The 20667-nt window shown below is 54.3% G+C and overlaps 7 protein-coding genes across 7 annotated transcripts; 2 read left to right on the top strand and 5 right to left on the bottom strand.

The window, feature by feature from the left end:
• Window positions 1-180: 180 nt before the first annotated feature.
• W97_07141 (fructose-2,6-bisphosphatase) lies at window positions 181-1667 on the bottom strand (the record flags this gene model as incomplete). Its single annotated transcript, XM_007785122.1, has 3 exons — window positions 181-795; window positions 849-1438; window positions 1499-1667. 3 exons carry the CDS (start codon window positions 1665-1667, stop codon window positions 181-183), a joined length of 1374 nt encoding a protein of 457 aa, XP_007783312.1.
• A 1441-nt stretch (window positions 1668-3108) lies between these two features.
• On the bottom strand, window positions 3109-6592 carry W97_07140 (uncharacterized protein; the record flags this gene model as incomplete). The annotated part of the gene is made up of 2 exons (XM_007785121.1): window positions 3109-5919; window positions 5969-6592. The coding sequence occupies 2 exons, from the start codon at window positions 6590-6592 to the stop codon at window positions 3109-3111; spliced, it is 3435 nt and encodes a 1144-aa protein (XP_007783311.1).
• Window positions 6593-10172: 3580 nt separating this feature from the next.
• Window positions 10173-10735, top strand: W97_07139 (uncharacterized protein; the record flags this gene model as incomplete). The annotated part of the gene is made up of 3 exons (XM_007785120.1): window positions 10173-10271; window positions 10347-10632; window positions 10683-10735. The coding sequence occupies 3 exons, from the start codon at window positions 10173-10175 to the stop codon at window positions 10733-10735; spliced, it is 438 nt and encodes a 145-aa protein (XP_007783310.1).
• Window positions 10736-11370: 635 nt separating this feature from the next.
• W97_07138 (uncharacterized protein) lies at window positions 11371-11687 on the top strand (the record flags this gene model as incomplete). The annotated part of the gene is made up of 2 exons (XM_007785119.1): window positions 11371-11502; window positions 11547-11687. The coding sequence occupies 2 exons, from the start codon at window positions 11371-11373 to the stop codon at window positions 11685-11687; spliced, it is 273 nt and encodes a 90-aa protein (XP_007783309.1).
• A 2691-nt stretch (window positions 11688-14378) lies between these two features.
• On the bottom strand, window positions 14379-14879 carry W97_07137 (uncharacterized protein; the record flags this gene model as incomplete). Its single annotated transcript, XM_007785118.1, has 1 exon — window positions 14379-14879. The coding sequence occupies one exon, from the start codon at window positions 14877-14879 to the stop codon at window positions 14379-14381; it is 501 nt and encodes a 166-aa protein (XP_007783308.1).
• An 873-nt stretch (window positions 14880-15752) lies between these two features.
• On the bottom strand, window positions 15753-16544 carry W97_07136 (uncharacterized protein; the record flags this gene model as incomplete). The annotated part of the gene is made up of 1 exon (XM_007785117.1): window positions 15753-16544. The coding sequence occupies one exon, from the start codon at window positions 16542-16544 to the stop codon at window positions 15753-15755; it is 792 nt and encodes a 263-aa protein (XP_007783307.1).
• A 1300-nt stretch (window positions 16545-17844) lies between these two features.
• Window positions 17845-18684, bottom strand: W97_07135 (uncharacterized protein; the record flags this gene model as incomplete). The annotated part of the gene is made up of 1 exon (XM_007785116.1): window positions 17845-18684. One exon carries the CDS (start codon window positions 18682-18684, stop codon window positions 17845-17847), a length of 840 nt encoding a protein of 279 aa, XP_007783306.1.
• Between the last annotated feature and the right edge of the window lie 1983 nt (window positions 18685-20667).

The following is a 20667-nucleotide window of genomic DNA, read 5'->3' as shown; positions in this document are numbered from 1 at the left end:
CCGGGACCTCCAAAACGCCAAACAAATGCGGCCAGCCAGTCCTGGCACCAGAAGCCCCAGCAGATCTATGAACCCAATATGCAGGCCCGTTTGCAATCATGTCGTATCCCATGCCCTCATAAACGTACCCATGCCCCGCTTCCCACATAATCCTGCCCCCCAAGCGAGACACCGCCACACCTACGCCGCCTCCTGATGTTTCGCACTGCTCCCCTTCTCCCTGAACGTGCTGACCGCCGGAATATCCGCCCTCAGCCGTTCCTCCTGGGTGCTATACGCCTTGGGCGTCAACTTAATAAGCGTATGCAGCGGCACCTCCATCCACGGACTCCTCTCCTGCGGCACGTTCATAAAGTAGGCATAGATACACCGCAGAATCGCCTGATGCGTCACAATGAGGATGTTCTCGCTCCGCTCCAACTCCATGATGATCGGCTCGAGCCGGATGACGACGTCCCGGTACGACTCCCCGCCCAGGTAGCGGTAGTTGTACTTGTCCTCGTCGCGCTGCTTGAAGTCGTCGGGGTAGCGCTCTTCGATCTCGGCGTAGGTGAGCCCGTCGCAGACGCCGGAGTCGAGCTCGTCGAGGGCTTTCCATTCCAGCTTTTCGAACTCGAGGAAGCGCGCCGTGGCGATGGTGCGGCGGAGTGTGGAGGTCCAGACGGTCAGTTTGCGCGCGTCGCCCACGGATTGCTTCACCAGGCCCGGGAGCGCGCGAGCGTACATCTCGCCCCGCTCGGAGAGCTCGGCGTCGCCGCCGATTTTGCCGTTGAGGTTGTATTGGGATTCGCCGTGCTGGTGTCTGTTAGTTGAGGGAACGGGAGGGAGTCGGAACTGCATAAACGCACCCGCGATAGCCAGATGGACCGAGGCCTTATGTGCAGGTTCATGAGGTAGTAGACAACCCGGCTCTGGAGGTAGTCTTGGATCTGGTTGATGATGACATGCTTCCCCACATCTATGAGCTTGACGTATGTCAGGTCGAACTCGTCCTCGTCTATCGTCTGGTAGACCCGCTCGTAGTTGCGTATCCGGTTGCGGAAGTCCTGCGCCGCAGACTCTGGATCTTGTCCAACGTAGTCCGGCGATGTGGTCTTCACCTCCAGAATGTTGCTCATGATGGTGTCCTCATCGTCGCACTTGGACTCTACGAACAGCGTTTCGATTCCTTCGGCGTCGCAGCGCTCTTGTATCCAACGCCGCCGCTTCTTCGTTGAGTTCGTGGCGTCTAGTATCGCGATCAGGCCTTGGCCTTCGGCAAACCACTTGCACATGTCGTTGACTGCCGCTTCGGCCGCTGCTTTTCGTAGTCGCTCGCCCTCTGTGTTTGATGTGTCGAAGAAGTCGGCAGACGGAGCGGGTGTGTTTGTGCGGCGGTATTGGCCAACGTTGAAGGTCTTTGCTTTTATGGAGAGCCAGTGGAGGTAGCGGACGACTGCTCGCAGGGTGCATAATCAGCGGTGCTATAGTGAGCGGGTGAAGATCTCCAGGCACGCACCTTTTTGCGCAATGAGGCTCTTCCCTCTGGCCGGCAGCCCAACCATGACGACACATATCTTTGTATCCTCTGCCTGGACGCCGACGCCGTTAGTCTTCCTGGATGGAGTCATGAATTCGCCCGTAGGCACGCGCCGCATGTCGTGGTTGAACTCCCCGTTGACCGTCATGGTTGGAAAGAGTGCGGATGCAACAAAATGATAGACACTGAAAGCGAAAGACGCGGAGACAGCTCCAGCAGCAAAGAGCGGGGTTGATTCAGGAAGTCAAAGAGAGGAAGCAAGCCAGTGAAGCAAGCAAGCAATGACGGCGCAGTCAAACGGAGAGGTTCCTGGAGTTTGAGTGACAGTCGTCCAGCAGGTTTGACAAGCTAGGGTTGACAACGTTGGACCGTTCCTGGGGGAAGCAAAAGGCGGAGGGGATGATGATGGTTTGGCAGGTGTTCGATTTTAGCCCGGCTTCAAGCGAGGCCGATCTTGCAACCATGCCCCGCATAAACATGGCGCAGGTGCGAGAGCGAGAGCCCCCTTCGGCGTCCCAGAAACGCCTTCCCGGCCGCTTTGCCAGATCCACGTTGCAGAGATGAATGCCGGGACGTTTGCGCGCGAGAGCCGAGGTGCCTTTTTTCCTTTGAAGATGTGCTCTGCGCACGGTGAGGCCCGTTGTTAATCAAAGATCGGCGGCAGCTATGGTTTCATGCAAAGGGTCTCTCTGGGTATCCATCAGGAGACAGCATCGGGCTACTCAGTTACTTGATCCTCTCTTTGCTTTCGCAGTCGTTGAAGCATGTCGTGTGCCCTGGAAAGCGTGACACCGAGGGTAGGTGGGAGCTAAGCCGGGTTTATCCACTGGCGTGATGCTTGTCCGCAGCCACTCGGCGAGGCCCGGGAGGACGACCGGAGCATTCCTCCAGCGTTGTTGAGAATGGAAGGAAGATGCGCCGCCCATCTTCAACAGTGCTACAGCACGGAAAAGAAAAGCTGATGAGGAAGAGAATGCAATAGAGAGAGCTAGCCACTCACCCAGCTAATGGAGTAATTTCTCGCGCCCGAGTCTCCCATGTCTGCTCAGTGCCTGCCCGGTCGGCCGGTATCAACGAGGAGTTAGTGCCGGCAGATGCTGCAGCTCAGATGGTTGAATAAATTAAGCTGTTACTTGTGCAAGAGTTCTTCCCTCTAGTTCGCGCCTGGTTGTTTGCAGTCGGTTTCGGACGTGGTTGAGGAATGCCTCAACCTTTCACAGATGTTGATTGCCTAGCTTATTTCTTTTCATGCGAGATAAAGCCTTATCATCAGGGGGAACACTGCGCGTCATATCAACAAGCACGCTCTTGACATTCTTCTGTGAGCTGCTATATAGTGGTATTACAGTAGTACACTTGATGGCACGTTGAATGGAAATGTGTTCAGACGCTTTCGTGGTCATCTGATGGCGCATGTTGAGAAAGGCCCACACCGCTCGTAACAACCTCTCATGCTAGACAGCATATGGTATCAGGGGTACTGGAGCCCTCCCTCCCGTGCAGACATAGAACGCCAGTGGTGTGGTCCGACAAGACCTGGTAACGCCAATCCATACCTCGCTCCGCATGCGATAGACAGGCGCGGAAAATCAAGCGTTTGCAGGACCTCCGAACAAGCTGAGCGAAGGCTCTCCTTCAGCCTCCGCGGGTGTTGCAACTCGGACAACATCACTTAGAGCTGGCACCCGCTTACCTTTCTTAGTAGCGGGTTTAGCTTTCTTAGGCGTCGGCTTCACGGTTCGTTGGCGCTTCGCCGGGCTCTCCAAAGTCTTATCACCGTTGCTTTGGGTGTCAACGCTGTCGATGCGTGCCTGACCGCGACCAGGTCTGCCAAAGACCTGCAGCGGAGTCTGCAGCCTAGCCATCTGCCTCTCACCGAACGCCTCCGCCGGATCGACAGGAATGGCCGGGGCCTCCATCACGATGTCCTTGATCTTCTGGTCGTCCTCAAGCGTCTTCGTTTCTTGGTGCTCAGTCCTTGTCATGGCCTTTGCTCGCTCGAAGATTGCTTCTTCGACGGTTCCCTTGGCCACCAGCGTCTCCACATACACTGGCCTCGTTTGACCGATCCTGTGTGCACGCTTGATGGCTTGCGCCTCGATGTTCGGCCGGTTGCACGGGTTGATGAAGTAGATCCGACTTGCGCTGTTGATGTCGAGACCCAGGGCACCGCATCTGATGTCTAGGAGCATGACCCTTATAGTTGGGTCTTCGCGGAACGCTACGACGTACTGCGAGCGAAGCTTGTTCTTGAGTGACTTTGCGTAGATGCGGTGCTTGATGTGGAGTAACTCGAGGCATTGGGCGATGTAGTAGGCATTGTTATCACTGTCGTAGAAGATGAGGATCTTCTCCTGCTCATGGTGGAGTCTGATCTGCTCGAGGAGATAGCTGAGCTTCGAGGAGGTCGTGCCGATGACGCTGGTTTGTTTCAGCGGCGAGTCTTCGCTCAACTCGTGGTCGGTCTCATCTTGGGCGATGCGCTTCTTCGGCGATGCGGTTCGTAGCGCTATACTAGCTCCGTCGCCGGCACCAGGCGCACAGGCCATTGAGGCCCCCTTTTTTGGGCTTGTCTTTCCTGGCGTAGAGACAGGGTGCCGCTTCGAAGCCGCAACTTCCTCCAGAACACATGATGATGGAACGCTCTTGGATGTCATAATTTCGTTGTTTTTCTTCTTCTTGACCTCGGCGGTTCGTTCCTCAACCTCATTTATTTCTGCCTTGGCGGCGTTGCCAGCTGCCTGAAGACCGTGAGTAGGATCTGTAGCGGACAGCTGGCTGTCGACAAGCGCTTGCGCCTTGAGCAGCTGAGTTATTCCGACCAGCAATGGCGGCGCCGATCCTGATCCCCCAAGCGACCACGAAGCAGCTGAATCCCTTGGCCAGTCTTCAACGAACATGCCGACCTCATGCGCCCAGCTGAGGGCCTTCCAGCCCGGCGATTCAGCCGCGACCTTGGTAAGCGCGATGCTCTCTTCAAGGAGCCGGCGATCCGTGTCTGTACAGGAAGTATCCTCCTTCAGTAAGTACTCTTCGCTAACCTTGAGCGTTTTCTGAACGTCTTCCTCGCTGAAGCCAGTCCACGTGAAGTTACTCTGTCGGAGGTTGGTGATTAGCTGGTAGCGTGCTTTCCGACTGTTTGGGTGGAAGAGATAGTCAGTGTCGGTCCTCTCGCTCGTGACGGCGTTCGCTCGGAGGACCTGGATGAACAGATTTGCCGTGAGCTTGTCGTAGAATGAAGGCTCCAGCAGAACGACGCGATGGTGTAAGGGAGGCAGCGCGATGTCCTTCTCAACATCTGCAAACCGTGACTTCACCACCAGCTGCTCCAGAGCTCTTCGCAGACAAAGTGAGAAGCCTGAGTATGTCCGACGCGTGAGATGTTCATGTCTGTATACGTAATCGTCCCAGTAGATCCTCTCTTCGCGATCTGACGTGGCCCATGGCTGAACCTTCAAAAAGTTGGTCGCGAGTGATCCCAGGCTGCTGATGGCATCTGATGCGTCTTCAAGTATGCTGAAGTCCTTGCGTTGCTCCAGCATCATCTCGCGGCTTTGGCGGACCTCAACATCGGCACCATCATCGTGGACCGCAAGATCGACTTCAACTCCCAGCAGTTGATCTTTAGCAGGCGTGCCGCTTACGACCCACCGCCGATCTGCGATGACCAGCTTGTCTGCCACAGTAACCGCGTGGGAGCTTGCAGAGGAGAAGTTGTGGCCTTCGTCTATGATGATCCGAAGCCAGTGAAGTTTCTTCAGAGGCGAATCGTACACGTTCTTTTCCCGGAAGCAGTAACAGTCAACAGTACGTGAGCTGCCGATGTAGGAACAGTTGCAGCCAAGCTGGCGACCTTTATGTGTTCGCCTCCCTTGCTTGTCTGAGCCATCGCTAATTTCTCGTTCGAACCGAGGTCGGCTGAAAATGACAAGGTCGTACGTGGAGAGCTCGGCGACAGATGGTAACTTCGTCGTCGGCTGCACTGCGAAGAAGACGCGGAGATAACCGTCCACAACGTGCTTTTGTATTTCGGCCTGCCACTGGTGTACTAGATTTGGCGGCACTACCAGGATGGTGCCACTGCACATCGTGATCTCACGAGGGCTGGGCAGACTTCTCCTCTGCGGTCTGGGCGGCTTCGCAGGTATGATATAGCGGGCTGAGGCAGCCTCAAGCTCATTCACGCATCGCGTCATAGCTTCACCTGTCTCATCCTCAAGCCGTCGGAAGAACGCTTTCCACGGAATGGAATGGCGGTTCGCAGTGGCGACGGCCATATCTACAAGACTTCCCACTTTCTCGCGGGTTGTCGTACTCTGCTGATACTGTGGAGGGATGTGAGGGAGGTGATCTCTCGTGGCCAGTATGACTGCAAGGCAGATGAGAGTTTTGCCCAGACCCTAAAAAGTCAGCGGCGCCTAGTCTGCCTACGGGTCAGGATAGATCTACCATAGTTTCTGCTAAAATGCCTCCCTTGTTTGCTTCGTAGTACCGTGGGTTCTTCAGAAATATTCCAGCCTGCGCCCAGTAGTAGAACGGCTGTCCATCTGGTGCGTGCCTAAGCTCGAGTCTGGGGTCCAGTTGCAGCTCAGGCGCCGATTCTCGCTGGACCATCAAGGCGGCTGATCGTGCTTGGTACGGATACAGTGCCGTCTTGAGGCCAGACACCCACGAAGCAGAATCTAACAGCTCCTCGACGGCGAGTCTTGAGTACTTGTCTTGTATTCGTTCCGGCTGTGGGGACGGAGACGGCAGTGTGTTGAACATGTAGAACAACGACTGCTTATCTGCTGTAGCCCAACGGTCGAAGTGCTGCTGCTCATGCGCGGAATCCGGGTCGGACCAAGCTTGGGGAGATACATTGATAGATGCCATGAGCGTGTCCAGTGCCGAGTTGCGGGAATTGCTGCTGCGTTCGATGCGACTTCTGCCGACGTCGTGAGGCAGTAGATATATCCGAAAGGCTGTTACCCGATCGGCGCATATCTCCTTGATGTACACTTTTATCCGTTTCTCAAGCACCAGCTTCTGAATCGAATGCCATACTTGATCAAAGAAATCCGATTTGCGCATTGAGATAGGCATCGCCCACTCGGTCCACCGCTGGCTCGCGTCATCCTGCTCGCTCGCCGTATGTAAGACGTAGCCGCGTCTAAAGAGGACGCCCAGTGGAAGATAGTCTCTTGCAAGATCGAGCGACTTGGCCTTTGGTTGAGTTGGTTGAGTTGGTGGAGGCCACGTCAGGTCACGCGGAAAGTCGAGAGATGGCAAGGTAGAGGGTGAAGATGCCTTATAGCAAGCGAGAGCATCATCATCAGAAGCACCGGAACTGTGAGAGAGATTGCTGGATGATTGAGGTAGCTGAGTCCAAGACCAAGACGAAGACGGAGGACATGCGGGTGGTGTAGCTGACTCCAGCTCCATACCTACTCGAGCGCCCAGGAACAGCGACGGTCATGTGCGTGTTGGCCGGCTGCAGACCATTGCCAGCGGCAACAACTGGCTGTCGGTCAGATCTCTAGATATCCAGTGGCAGTGGCACCTTGTAGCACGCTTGTAGCACGGATATGGATGCCTTGAGCATGAATATAACTGAGTAGAATCGAGATCTCTGCCTCTGCCTCTGCTGGAGACTCGAAGACTGAGCAAGCCACCAAGGGAAGACTAAAACAATCGCGGCTCCGCCTAGAGGTATGCACGAAATTGAAGATTGAAGTGAGGATGTCTGGCCGTGACTTTTTCAGCCTTCCCCTTTGCACCCAGATTCCGCAAGGGAAGACTCGGAACTTCTTCGGGCTTTACCTCAGCTTCTCCAGACTTCACTTCCACATTCCCACACTCCCACCGTTGTTTGTCATGAAGACTCGAACATGATGTGGTTTTACAGTTGCCCACTCCAGTCGGAAAGTGATAGCCCATCAGCAGCATGACGAACGCCTTGCGCTTGTGAGATACTCTGCCCGTCAACTTCGAGTCTCTCATATCCCGTCTCCTTGCTGTATAACTGGCAGCTCCGATGGGATGCTGATGATGGCGTCTCTTTCTGTCGGAACGCTTGAATCACCCTCACCTTCCACGGATCTAGCAGCCTACCGCACAGATCCGGCATGAAGCCAGCTCCCAAAATTGCTTCGGCGCAGGTACTGACACTGCTCAAACAGAGGTAATTGCCCTGGCCGCATCGTTCCTTGCAGCAAAGAGAACCGAAGGCCGAAGACCTGCGATTCACCTCCGCACGGCACCTCATGCGTTGCGGTGATGCAGAAGCGACACTTTTGGCTCTTCCCTCTGCGGAGTACGATGTCCTTCGATCCAGGCTCTACCTTCAGGCCGAGGTCTTCCACCGCGAGCTGATGTTCGAACTTTGCATACCGCTAGAGTGACTCCTCTGCTACCTCCGAGGAGCAGGAGCGATAATTCGTGGCCACGCAGACCCAAAAAGCTGTGTGTAGGGGGGGCCACAAAGTCTTGCCCCTGCCTTCACTCTATCGGCCGTAGGCAAGAGCAAAGGGTATCGACGCAGCCAGTGCATAGTATCCATCTTTTGCGGGGGTCCCAGCATGCTGGGGTTGCAGTCTGAGTGGAACGAGACATGTGGCTTGGAATATCTAGGCCAACAAGCTTCCTACAACATGGATCTGGCCCATCAAAAAGTCACCATCAGACCACTGCACACTACTCATTGGCCGTGTCAACACACTATGACCACTATAACGCCCGACTCAGGAGATGACCAAGGATCGAGGACTCTAGAGGGTACGAGAAGGAGTGCTGGAAGGAGTATAGAGTATATACTTGATGGTAATAAGCATCAGATTTGCAGAACGAGATTGCTAAAGCGTGTATGCTTCCATTGATAACTATCTATAGTACACTGCGCCGACACTCGAGTATCTCGAGAGTTCATCAGTTTTCGAACACCTTGCCAGCAAGGACTGTAACTGTCGCTTATCTCCGAGCCTTGTGACGTGGTCAAGACCGGAACTTGGGAGAGATAATGACAGATGGCCTCGAAATGTGGCTGAGGGAAACGTGGATGCTGATGACTTCGGGGGCTCTGCCTCTCACGAGTTTGCGACGATCTCCGCTGGCCATCACTATAGTGCTCTTATGCTCGAAGCTCCATCGATCCGCTCAATGGTACAGACTGCCACGAATATCTTTTGTCAGAGTTACGCCTATGTCATTCCATCACGGCGCCCTTGAGCGTCTCTTTTCCGTTGTTGCATCTCTTCGAACTGCAATAGAGCAAGTCCCTGTCAAAAGTCATCGTTTTCCATCTCTTCCTGATCCTTGCAACTGCCTGTGGAGTAAGCCCGCTTGGAGTACGTTACTGCTAGCTAAAAGTCCAAGCACCGCTCTCGGTTCATGCACAGGGGTGCCAGTAGCTAGAGGGTGTAGTTACCTCCTTACCGCCGCCTGAGGGACGGGCTTGGCCAACGCTTAACAGCACCGGCTTCCTCCAGTGCGAGCCGATAGTATCTTGGACTGCCCTGTCGTACCCTTGTCAGGTAGCTGCTGCCTGAGGAGCCCGCCTCTGGCCCTACCATCGGGACATTGCCGTTCCAAAGGCGCCTAAAACCCGCTTGGGATCTGGCTCCGGCCCGTTCGAATGAAAGGCTGTTGATTGCTGGCCGTGGGCCATCGCTTTTGCAGGACAAGTGGGGGTAAGCCTATGCTGATAGCCGCCCTCGGGCGTGATCGGCGGATGGTATCCTCCTCCTGAGAGGCGTATCCTGTTCCTTATCTTCAATGTTCAATATGTCTGACTTGTGCGTCGCCACCTTCGTCTGAGGGAGCTGCGTCTCTGTAAAGTGTCAAGTAGCGCGCCGAAAGAGCTACCTCTCGGCCGCGTGATGATATGGAGCGCTGGATCGTCACTCAGTGACTCAGGCCAGTTAACGGATAGGATTGACGCAGCCAATGTGTTCCAAACCGTCAGTGATGTCTCTGCAATCGTCTTGGTAGTCGAGCACGAGCCTAGGATCGCATGTCTTTCGTCGCAGTTTTGACCCTGCTGCCGCTTCGAGGGCGAGTGGGATACTGTAAAAGATAAGAGTAATCCTGATGAGTTGCCCTTACTCGACAAGCTTGAGTTCGCGCTTCTTGGTTTGATTATTATCATTGTTCTTGTCGTCTCGTCCCTCTCTTTCTTAGGTTTCTCTGGAAATGTTCCTGGTGTAGTCAAGCGGTATCAGCAAGACTAGTCTGCGACGATATTCCCAAGTGTTGCTACTGTAGGAAGGCTGTGCAAACCTGCTTCTGAACGTATTAGCATCTCCTTAAACGGCAACGGGAGCGTGCCAGATATGTTTGCAGTCAGCCCCTGTTCTCGTTCAGTCTGTGCAGCCTGTCGTTGCAGAGAAGGCTACTATACTTTGAAAGTAGCCAAAGTCCATACTGGTTTGGAATCTGACAGACTAAGAACGTCAGAAAGTGGCTCGTGCAGTCTGTGTGGTGGCATGCCAGATGGATATGTTTCCGGAGCCTTCGGGAAAACCCACACGTTTCACCCTTCACTTTTTTTTATCCACCCGATCTTCCGCAAACCCCTAGAACAAGATCATGCAAGTACCCTCTTCCATCACGCAGACAGCAGTTCCCTTCTAAGATATACAGGCGAACCATCGGAACCATCGACCAGCCAATCATCATGCCGCAATACGATTGGGACCAGTTCCTGGCGTTGCTTACCGAAGCCGAAAAGCGTCGCATCCTTGCGATGTTCTGCTTCGCCACAGCACCTCTCAGCGTACGTTCTGCAAAACCTCTCCACTTGTCCCAAAGAGCAGGTGAAATGAAGTATGATCTATTGACGTCTTTCCAGTGCGATTGGGAGAAAGTCGCCACAGCGACTAGATCCGCTTCAGCCGCATCCGCTCACAACCTTCACACCAACATGATACGTAAGCTCAGAGGCGCTGTACTCAAGGCCACTAAAGGCAACGGCGAAACTTCTGCTGCCGTGGCGAACGAAACCCCAGATACCACGCCCATCGCGCCAAAGATACCAAAAACGCCCAAGAAGTCATTCAAGCGCAAGACTGAGGACGAGACTGAGGACGAGACTGAGGATCCGAAGCCAAATAAATTTCGCAAGCTGGACTCTACCCGTGAGTTCGAAACCTCCATGAAAGGAGGCAGATCTAACCTGACAATACAGTGCTCACGCGGTTCGACAGGGATTTGATGAGCTCGATGCGCAAGGAGGAGTAGTCGTTTGGAGTCCAACGTGTCTCGGCTAACACGTCTTTGGCGATCGTTTCTGGGGACTGGTCACGTTGGACGATACGATGGATTGGGGAGAACATGCTTCTGTACTTATATCACGTCTACTCGCTGGCCCAGCTGTGGCTTCAGCATCTGCCTTCTAGCAGCACAACAAAGACCGGCTCAGCCGTCTCATTTCCGTCAACCTGAGTCCCCTCATAAACAAACCGCAGTGAGCAACCATGCAGAGACGAGAACAACAAAGTACCACCAAATAGACTGTACAAGCCTTTCATCGGAACGTCCCCACAAAGGACGAACAACATCGACAGCCTGCTCCGCCACACACAGCTCCGGCCTGACCGTCTTGTCAGCCATCCGAACAGCCCTCTGAGCGACCTTCGAAGCTTTCCTTCGTGCATCTTCAGCCGCTCGAGCTCCTCGCACCGGCTCTTCCTCAGCTGTCCGAATCGTTCGCGTCGTCTCTCCCTATAGCCACACAGCTCCCTCCCGCTGCCCTCGAACCTTGCTTTCCCTCCGCCACCTCTCCTCCTCCAGCACCTCCCTCACCATCCGCATCCTCTCAGACTCCGCCCTCACATCCCTTCGTATCCTCTCACTTACCTCCTCCTTCCTCCAAGATGACCGATGCCACTCAGCCCCCTACCTACACAGCCTTCCACCCTTCTCACCCTCCTCGGCCCACCGCCTCAACTGCACAAGATCGACCTTCGTCCCCCTTCTTCTTCTTCTCCTTCTTCGTCGTGGGCGCGGTACGTCATCGTCTGAGCTGGAGCTGAAAAGGCTCCCCACGCAGCCACGCGAGACAGCACCGGTCACAGGCTTCTTCTTCGCGGCGGAACTTGGCTTGGAGGCGCTGAAGGCGCCCAGTTTTGCAGTTGCAGCGGTATTCGTGCTGGGGGAGGAGCGTGCAAAAGGAAGAGGGCGAGGGGATTGATACTAAGGGTGGTGTGAGGGGAGGGGTAGGGGTAGGGGGAGGCGTAGGTGGCCTGTGGAGTGGGGGAGCTGGGGGAGCTGGAGGAGCCCAGTTTATGGGGTGGAAGTAGAACATCGTAGCGGTGATGGCGGGTTCAGGTTATGATAGTGGAGGTGGTAGACAGACTTAAGGATAGTGATACGATAGGAGAGTAGGCTGGTATGTTGTGCGGCATGGAGTCTTGGAAGATTGTTTGGAACAAAGCAGTTGTGCGGGATGAATGAAGGCGCGGTAGCGAGATGGAAAGGGCACTTATATGGTACAACTGATGTTTGCGAAGTTGTAGGGCGGCTCCGAAGCTCAACGGATACTACAACTGGGATTGGAAATCTGGTGGAGAGGCAACCAATGTCCTGTCGCCCATGATGCATGGAAAAGTCCAAACCTTCATAGTATCACCTCATCTTTCCGCAATCCCTTAATCCTCCCACAAATGTCCTCCGCCAGCGAACCTGTGTGACTTCCCGCCGCACCTCATGTTCTAGTCTCTTCAGAGTAGTTCGCGTATGCCGACCGTTCCAATAAAGACACGTTGAAAGCCTCCAAGGTACTCGCATGCAAACTTCAGGAAGTGTATAGTCAGACTGTCATTGAGGCTCGTGACAAATTTGAGCTCCTGCTCGGTGAGTTCTATCTCTCCTTCTCCCAGCGGCAATCCCGTGTCATAATTGTGGTGGTGATTTCGACTTGATATGGCTGCCGGTCCGGTCACTTCGTACTGTGATGCTTCAAACAAGATGGGTGAGTCTGTCGCATCGTCCCTGACGGGCTTTTGGTGTTGTGGGAACGTCGTTGAGCGTTTCTTGCCTCGAACAAGCGGCTGGAAATCGCGCGTCGCCTGGCCGTTTCGTCGAGCGTCGTTGCGAATGTCGGGACGAAGAGAAGGCGGCAAGAATGATAGGTCGTGATTTGCTGTAGTGAGGACACGCAGGTCCAAGACAGAAGGTTCACCTTGCCTTGCGTGTCGTGAGATTTTTGGGGGAGGTGTCTTTTGAGCGCTGATGGGGTTGAATGTTTGAGAGTGTAGTGGATGGGTTTCAGAGCCGCTATCCGGTGATGATCGTAGGGGCGGCATGGTTGCGAGCAGAGCTTGATGCCTGAAGGTATTGATTCTGATAGTGAACGCTTGATAGATGTGTGACCCCGTGAGGTACTACAGGACCGTCTGGAGAAAATCGCGGAAGGCGATCGAGCAAGTCAAGGATATCTTCCTGTTTCAGCAGCAGATCCTCCCCTTCGGGAATCCGAGTTTGTAAGGAGAATGTTGCAAGTTGAGCTCGCACGATAAACCGCACGCTAGAGCATACGTCCACAATGCCAGTCACGCAAGCACAGAAAACACGACACGGCGGAACAACTGGGTAAAGTGAGAGTTGGCGGTGAACGCGAAAAGACTAAATGATCTGCCGATGGTTCATACGTGTTGACACCAATTGTTGGGGTTTCAAGATGCAAACGTCCGTGGAGAACCTCAGGAGGATGCAGATTCAGAGCCAAATGTGAAGAAGTTCGCCGAGTAGCAGCAGTAGCTCGTCCCCCAACAATCCAAGCCTGTAGAACACACTGAGTAGGTGGAACTCGTCTAATAAGACCAACATAAAAACTGCAAGGCAGGAGAGTACGGAAAACATCATGCAGAGTGAAAGTTAATTGAAACGAGAGTTGATCAGCAATGTAGTAGCATAAGATGCCGCTCTCCAAGTCGCGACTGCTGCATCTGGCGCATGTGCTGTAAGATGGCAGGCAAGAGCGGCATCCACGCCTCGCTGGGCCAGCTGCAAAATCTGTCAAGGCCACGACGCAGCAACATAAATTGTGCGAGGGCATCCAGAGCATATTGAATTGTCGGCGATACATCACTACGAAACGCGCTGAGTAAGTGAGTTTTGTTCAAACAAACCGACCTGGGTGCAGTGAGCAAGAGCGAGAAGCCCATGACGGCGTTAGAAACACGACAAGGTGGAAGAGTTTACTGATATGGAGATGCGAGGCAAGTTTTCAGATTACAGAAACCATAGTCAGCGTACATTTTACTTTATGGGAGAAGCGCGGAAAGATACAGTGCGCAACTTTGGAACTGTAGTTACCAACAGGGGAAGAGATTTCCCGGGGATCCTTGGAAGCTCCAGTTCTTTCGGAATGTTCCACGGTTTCCTCCACACAACACAGAGGGCTCCAGTGTATCGACAATGAATGTCAGACAAGGTAGCATGCACACCACCAGGACCACAACCAAAAGAGTTCGGTCGTCCTGCCATCTTCATCAGTAATACTGGAATGATGTGCTGCACGCGACTCCGCCACGCCGAATCCTCCTTAAGAGATGGGACTTTTAGTCCGTGTTGCAGGCACGAGGGATGATAGTGGAACCATGATGCCGAATCTTGATACAAACCAAACACATGGATGTGTAATAAGTATGTCTTCTCTAAATATCCAGGTGTACCAAAGAAGAACAAGTACTCCCAAACGCTCTCGGACGTCCCGATCAACTGTCCGTACCCAGGTCATGAACCGTCAAACCCAACACAGGAGTGATTCAAACTTATTCACTGCGTACAAAACCCGTCGTCAGCCGGCATCGATCATGCACTAATCGCCCGTTATTCTCTGCCCCAAGGAAGTAAATCCACAAAGGAAAGACTGGACTCACTATAGCGACAGCGTCAAATCGCCCCTAATGCTCGCCTTGAGCTCAATCTCGACCTCCAGATTCGCCTCCAGCGTTAACTTGAGCCCATCCTGGTTCGCCAACGACCCCTTGTCCTCCTTCTTCTCCACCCGGTACGGCTGATTCGGATCCGTGCCGCGCATGGGGATCTCTCCTCTGAGCGCCCTGGCCATCGTGACAGGCCCATCCATGCTCGTGCTGTCCGGCCCGATGCGCTCGAAGAACTGCATCTGGTTCAGCTCGCCGTTGGCGTCGGCTTCCTCGAGCGCTTCCAAGCTGTTCGTCTTCATGTATTTGCCGTTCTCGATGCCTTCTTTGATGCGTTGGCGGCGGGCGCGCCGGGAGGAGGAACGAGATCGGTTGGATTGTAGGCCTTGTTCTCGCTTGAGTTGTTTGACGGAGTTGTCTTGCTTCTCTTGCTGCATCACCGTGCGGGCTTTGTAGGGCGAGCCGCCGTCGCTTTCGTCGCCGGAGCCGGCCATTGGGGCGGTGTGGGAGGGTATGTGCTGCTGTGTGGATATTTACGAAATGTATCGGACTTGGAGAAGAGAGACAGAGAAGACAGAGATTCGGTGGGAAGACAGACGCGGGCTAACACGATGCAAAGTTCAAGCGGCACGGATAGAACGAGAGGAGGTCAAGCTGGCGGGGCCCAGAGAGAGGGACGTCGGCAGCACGGTCAGGAACAGCCCACCGGCCGGTCGAAAACAAGGTTAATGGACATGCAGCATCGCGCTGATACGCTTCCCTCTTTCGGTCTGGGATGACTTGCGGCGTGCCAGATCGGGCGGCGCGAAACCAACATGATCAAGGGGATGCGAGCTGACGTTGCGGCTAGCAGGGGCCTGGAGGCACATGTTTGGTGGGGCGTTCTGGCGGAAGGCTGGCCAATGCTCGCTGAAAGTTGGCAGCAACGTCGACCGCGGGTGCAATATGCATTACAGAGGGGTTGCCGTGGGAGAGGGTTTGGTCTAACGTGAGAGAAATATTACGCGTCGAGTTTGTAGTTCATGTGACAGAGGCAAGGAACAGTGGACCGAGGTCATCCAATGTCATACTGGGTCATCAATTCGTGAAAGGGCAGCAACGACCGATCCCCAGATGTGCAATCGATCAAACAACGGAATTTTTTGGGCATGCGCATAACATCTGAAATAATTACACCAGATCCATTAGCCCATGAGCGTACTATCCAAACTATCGAACACATCTAGAGGCACAACCCAACAATGCGCGCATACGCCGTCTTGATAGCCAGAATCGCCATAAGTAATGTCTACACTGCGCTGGTGTGGTGTTTAGTTCCTAAGGATTGTTAGCATTGGGTTTGCGAAACTTGGGAGTGACAGCTGCACTTACAGCAGGCCTAGTGTAAGGTCACCGTGAATCTTTGCCTTGAGCTGGATCTCAATATCCAAGTTGAGCTCCAACCTAAGCCGGAGCTGCTCGCCCTTGCTATCCCCTTCCTCCTCACCGCCCCCGCCGCCAGTCAGACCGCCCAGGGCCTTGCCGGCCGTGTCGCCAACTTGGCCAACGGCTTTGCCGGCAGTGTTCTGGACCATATCGCCGGCCCCGTTGACCATGTCGCCGCCGGGCAGGTCCTCGGTGATGCCATCAAGCTGTCCACCACCACCGCCCTGCTGCTTGCCGCCCTTCTTCTGACGCTGGCGTTGGCGGCGGCCTCCTGAAGCAGACACGTCTGAGCGCGCGACCGACTCGGTGTCGCTGGTTTCCGGAGCGCCCTTTCGGCCACGGCCGCGAGACTGCCGCCTCCTCGAGCGCGAGGGCTCCGGCTTCTTCTCCTGCTCCGGTTCCGGCTCGTCGTTCTGCTCTGCCCCAGCGTCAGCTTCTGCTGCTTGACCATCGGCATCGGCGTCGCCAGCAGCTTCAGCTTCAGCTTCGCCAGCGCCCTCGGCTTGCGCTTCTCCGCCTTGCTCAGAGGGGGCGGGCGTCGGCTCTTGCTGCGGCTCTTGCTGCGGCTCTTGCTGCGGCTTCTTCTTGTTGCCGAGCTTCTTTGGAGTTTTCTTCTCACTTGTCTTTTTGCTCGAGCTTTCTGCGCCCGCTCCTCCGCCGACTGAAGCGCTGCCGGAGGCCTGCCCCTCGGCGCCAGCGGACGCCTGTTGCTCCTCGGTCTCTTTGGATGACATGGTGGAGTTTGCTCGGGCTTAGAGGTGTATAGCGATACTGTGCGGTACGATGGACTTCGGTGAATGTAGTAAGAGCAATGCGACTGCAGATGAGAGAAGAAGCGCAGAAAGAAGAGGCGGGCAGCAGGAACCGGTTTGACCGTGAGGGTCTCCGTTATCCTTGGCCCCTCAAGCCACCAGCCCCCTGCAACCTGACGCAATAAACCTGCCTCAACATGCGACGAGCCGAGCCAAAACCTGGCGTGAACCCCGTCCACTCATTTCAGGCAGCCATTTCAGGCAAGGTCAAATTGCCTCTTCGAGCTGAGCTGCGGGACGCGCGTGCAGCCAACCCAGTTTCCGGCTTTGACGCTTCCCCAATACGGACGCGTCGGCCAACTTTTCCGACCGTTTTTCTGCGCCATCCAGGGCTGATCACCTTGTCTGTGACCTTTCATCGGCCAGTCCAGCAGTAGAAGGTGGGACGCAATGACAACCATGGGAGCTGAAAGAGCGGCGAGCTGATGGCTAGCTCACGACGTCGACGCAAGCCTGCGTTGTTGCGCGAATTGTGTCCCTGGGCCTCTGTGCTGCCAGTGGCTGCCAATGGCTGGCGTTCCCAGAGCTGCTGCGCCTTCGCAGAACCAACTGACCACATGCAGTTGCGAACACTCTTGCCACGAACTTGCGCACAGGGTTTTCAGACGTCAACCTTTCATGTGAACGGGATCGCTCAACAACGAAATGGAGGGTGGCAGATGTTCCAGGTTGTTGCTTGGATCGGAGAACTCCGAGAAGTCAAGATGGATCGCGGGGATGTTCCAGGGCTTTGGACGTGGGGAGATCCCGGCTGCCGGCCCGCCAAACAGGGAATCGTTCACGTGCTGTTGCCAAGCCCAACCTACCACGCGTAGATAGCTGTTTAATCACGACAACGATTCGGCCTGCCCGATCTTCTCGAACAACTCAGGAACGAGGTCTTCCAAAGCAACAGGAGCGGTAATTCACCAATCGAGATCCTGACTGCTGGTCGAATGCTTCCAGGTTTCTATGTAAATACTAGTCAAAGCACCAAGCTCTAGATGTACTGCAATTGGAGCACTGAATCCGGTCCGAGCGAGCATCGCTACGCCATCGGCATGACCGAGACTGTCATTGAAAGGCCGTGATGTCAGATGTTATCCGACGAGATACTTGGAGAAGTGTCATCATAACAACCTCCACGATCTTTGAGTGGCAAGACACCCCACTGGTTCATTGAAACATAATACTCCTATTACCATGTCGCAGGGCGGGACTTCTGACAACCTAGTCATTCCGTTTATTCCACTGCCACCGGCTTTTTAACGTCAAAAAGGAACCGCTGAGCATCACTCAGCCTCTCCCAGAGCGCAGGTGTGATATGATCTTGCTGCTTGAACTGCTGCTTCAGATCGCGCCGTGCGTAGGTAAGATGCAGCATCCGCCGATGTCTTCCACTCACGTTGGCCGTCCCTCCGTGCCACAGCGATGCGTTGCACACAACTACGGCTCCCTTCGGGGCATTGAATAATATCTGTCCCGGAAAGGGCGCCAGAGGGTCTTTGGGAAAGCGACTCGTATCGCCGTAATCACCATTGCGGCGCGCATCCTGCTCCCACTCTTCAAGATTAGGTTCAGGCACATTGAGGTGCGGCCATCGATGAGACCCTGGAACCATGCGGGTTGGTCCGTTCGAGTCATCCATGTCGTCGATGCAAATCAGTGCGTTGACCAGTCGCCAGTCGTCAACACTGCTCTTGAGCACGTCACTGTGGAGCGGTTGGTGTCCGTGGCCTGCGTGTGGCTCACGCATGTTTGCTCCATGGAGCTTGAACTCTCCTAGTAGGTAATGAGATGCGCCGAGGACGGGCTGGATGGACAGCACAGGATCGAAGACATTGGACTTGTTGAAAAGGTCTGAGAGACGGGTTGCTCCTTCTTCTGCGTCAATGACTAAGCCGGGATTGGACGCTTCCGCGGCGGTCAACTGATCGAAAGTATCCGAGATGGCTTGACATTGAGAGGCAGTGAAGACGTCGTAGATTACAAAATACCCGTTCTCGTCGAGAGAATGAGTTTGCTCCGCGGTAAGAAGGGGAATACGGTTGCAAATATCTCTCAGGGCTGCTTTGGTATCCATCTTCTACCCAGTCAGAGAGACGGAAAAGAAACCACTGAAATGGAGATCAAGCAGGCACGTCCCTTTGCCATTCGTTGTTTTAAATCAATGAACACAGGTTTCTCACAGGCGACCAACGTGGGCGGGGTAAGGCGAGCTGCGGGCCCTCGGCTTCGACAGTAGAGTTCACAAACTGCATCGATTATCATAGCATCTGCAAAACTTATCGTTTCGACTTATCTCAATAATTAGTTGCAGTCTCTAAAATATTAAGTATTGGAAAATGAGGCCCAGTGCCCGCGGAGCGGCCCGGTCAGGTACCCACCTCACGAAGGATGGGGTTCTGAGTGAGGAAGCGCTGCCTGTAAGGAAGCATCGACAATATTACGACTTCCTCTTTGTGTCATCAGTTTCAAAGTTCTACAGCTTTAATGGGTGAGAAAGCATGCGATTCAGCTATGTATCACGATATAGACGAGTATACATCATGTGTTGTGGCTGTTCGACGATGTGGTGACCGGCACCGCTCCCTCACTAAAAACCCCCATCCTTCGTATTTACCGTCTATACCAAGCCTGACTGCATGGCGCTTGAGAAAGCGTGAATCCGCTTTGTTAAACAAGTTGTCTGAATTCCCTAAGTCCTTGCTCCGTCTTTCTTGGAAAATCAGTTGGTTAATATTGGCCATTGTGGCAGCACTTTAGGCGTACCATTGCACGTGACTCCACTGCACCCTGCTACTGACTTTTCATGGTCAGTAGGGGTAAAGTACTTAAGAACCTGTATATTTTGCACATCATCCTTCATTCTTCTAAACCAGCGAGTCCATATGTCACTACGTTCTGACGATTGCTTCGTCGGTTTTCTCAGTTTGCTAGAGCGGCAACCCTTTTTTTGTACCACTCTTGCATAGCCAAGATGACCTTTGTGCCAACTCCAGAGAGAGCGCTGCAAGACCCCCATCTCCAAGGTTTAGTACTACGGTCACGAGCCGCTGTTAGTGCGACGCTGAAGTCAGCAGCCAAATTCTCAGAGACCAGCGCGTTGCAATCATCGAAACAGGATCCCATAGGACGAAGTCTTCTTCTCGACCTAACCCGGGAGCTCCGCAATGCCATCTACACTGCGCTCTTGCAAGCACCCGGTGTCGTCCTTCTCCGCGAGACACCATCCGGATGCTTTAGCACCATGCCTCTCTGGTATCGTCACCACGGCTATTATCGTATCCCGGCCTTGAGTCCAAACCGCCCTCTGTATCCTGACGCAAGATACAAGAAGAAATCATGGTGCGTGGGGAACCATCATGCAGTTCAGAAGAAGCTCGCCGTCGAAGATCCAGCGTCGTTCGCCTAAGCGCTCTTCCCTATTTCGACATCACGGCCCTACAACTCTGCCGTTCAAACCCACCTAGAGGGGCGCCAGATGTTGTACAGCAACACCTTCCGGATTGGTGCGCGCTTCAGCAGTTTCTGGTACATAGCTAGGGACGCCTCCCTCGCGTTCGCACCCTTGGTGTACCTCTTTGTCCGCTGCCTGGAGCTCGAGCTCCCGTGGCCAGGTAGTGACCGTATGTGACAGGACTTTCCCACGTTCTGCACACGTTGGGTCAAGCTTCTTGGGGCTACGTTCCCGAACTTGATGAAAGTCACGGTGGTCTTCACTCTACAATTTGCGCACTGTAATCGATGGGCCACGGATGCGGAACGGGAGCGTGTTCTTGAGATTATCCGTGCGGGCCCGATCATTATACTGCCGGACCAAACGGCTTCATGCGGGCCCAAATAGCTCGCGATGCGGAAGCGGAGCCGGAGGGCCGCGAAAACCTGGTTGCTCAAGTCCATAGCTGGATGGAAACAGTTTTCAGACACGATTCATGTGTTGTTCCGAAATGGTTGAAGATTCGATTTGAGGGTAGAAAGGTTGATGAGCAAGCTGTTGTAAAGGCTTGGAAGAGATTCCAGAGATCATCAGAGTGACGAAAGGAGCGAAGGACGTAGGATCCGT

The sequence above is a fragment of the Coniosporium apollinis genome, assembly GCF_000281105.1.
Source record: "Coniosporium apollinis CBS 100218 chromosome Unknown supercont1.39, whole genome shotgun sequence".
NCBI classification, from domain to species: Eukaryota; Fungi; Ascomycota; class Dothideomycetes; genus Coniosporium; species Coniosporium apollinis.
Note: the sequence above shows the minus strand (reverse complement) of the source record. Positions and strands in the feature narration are given on the sequence as shown.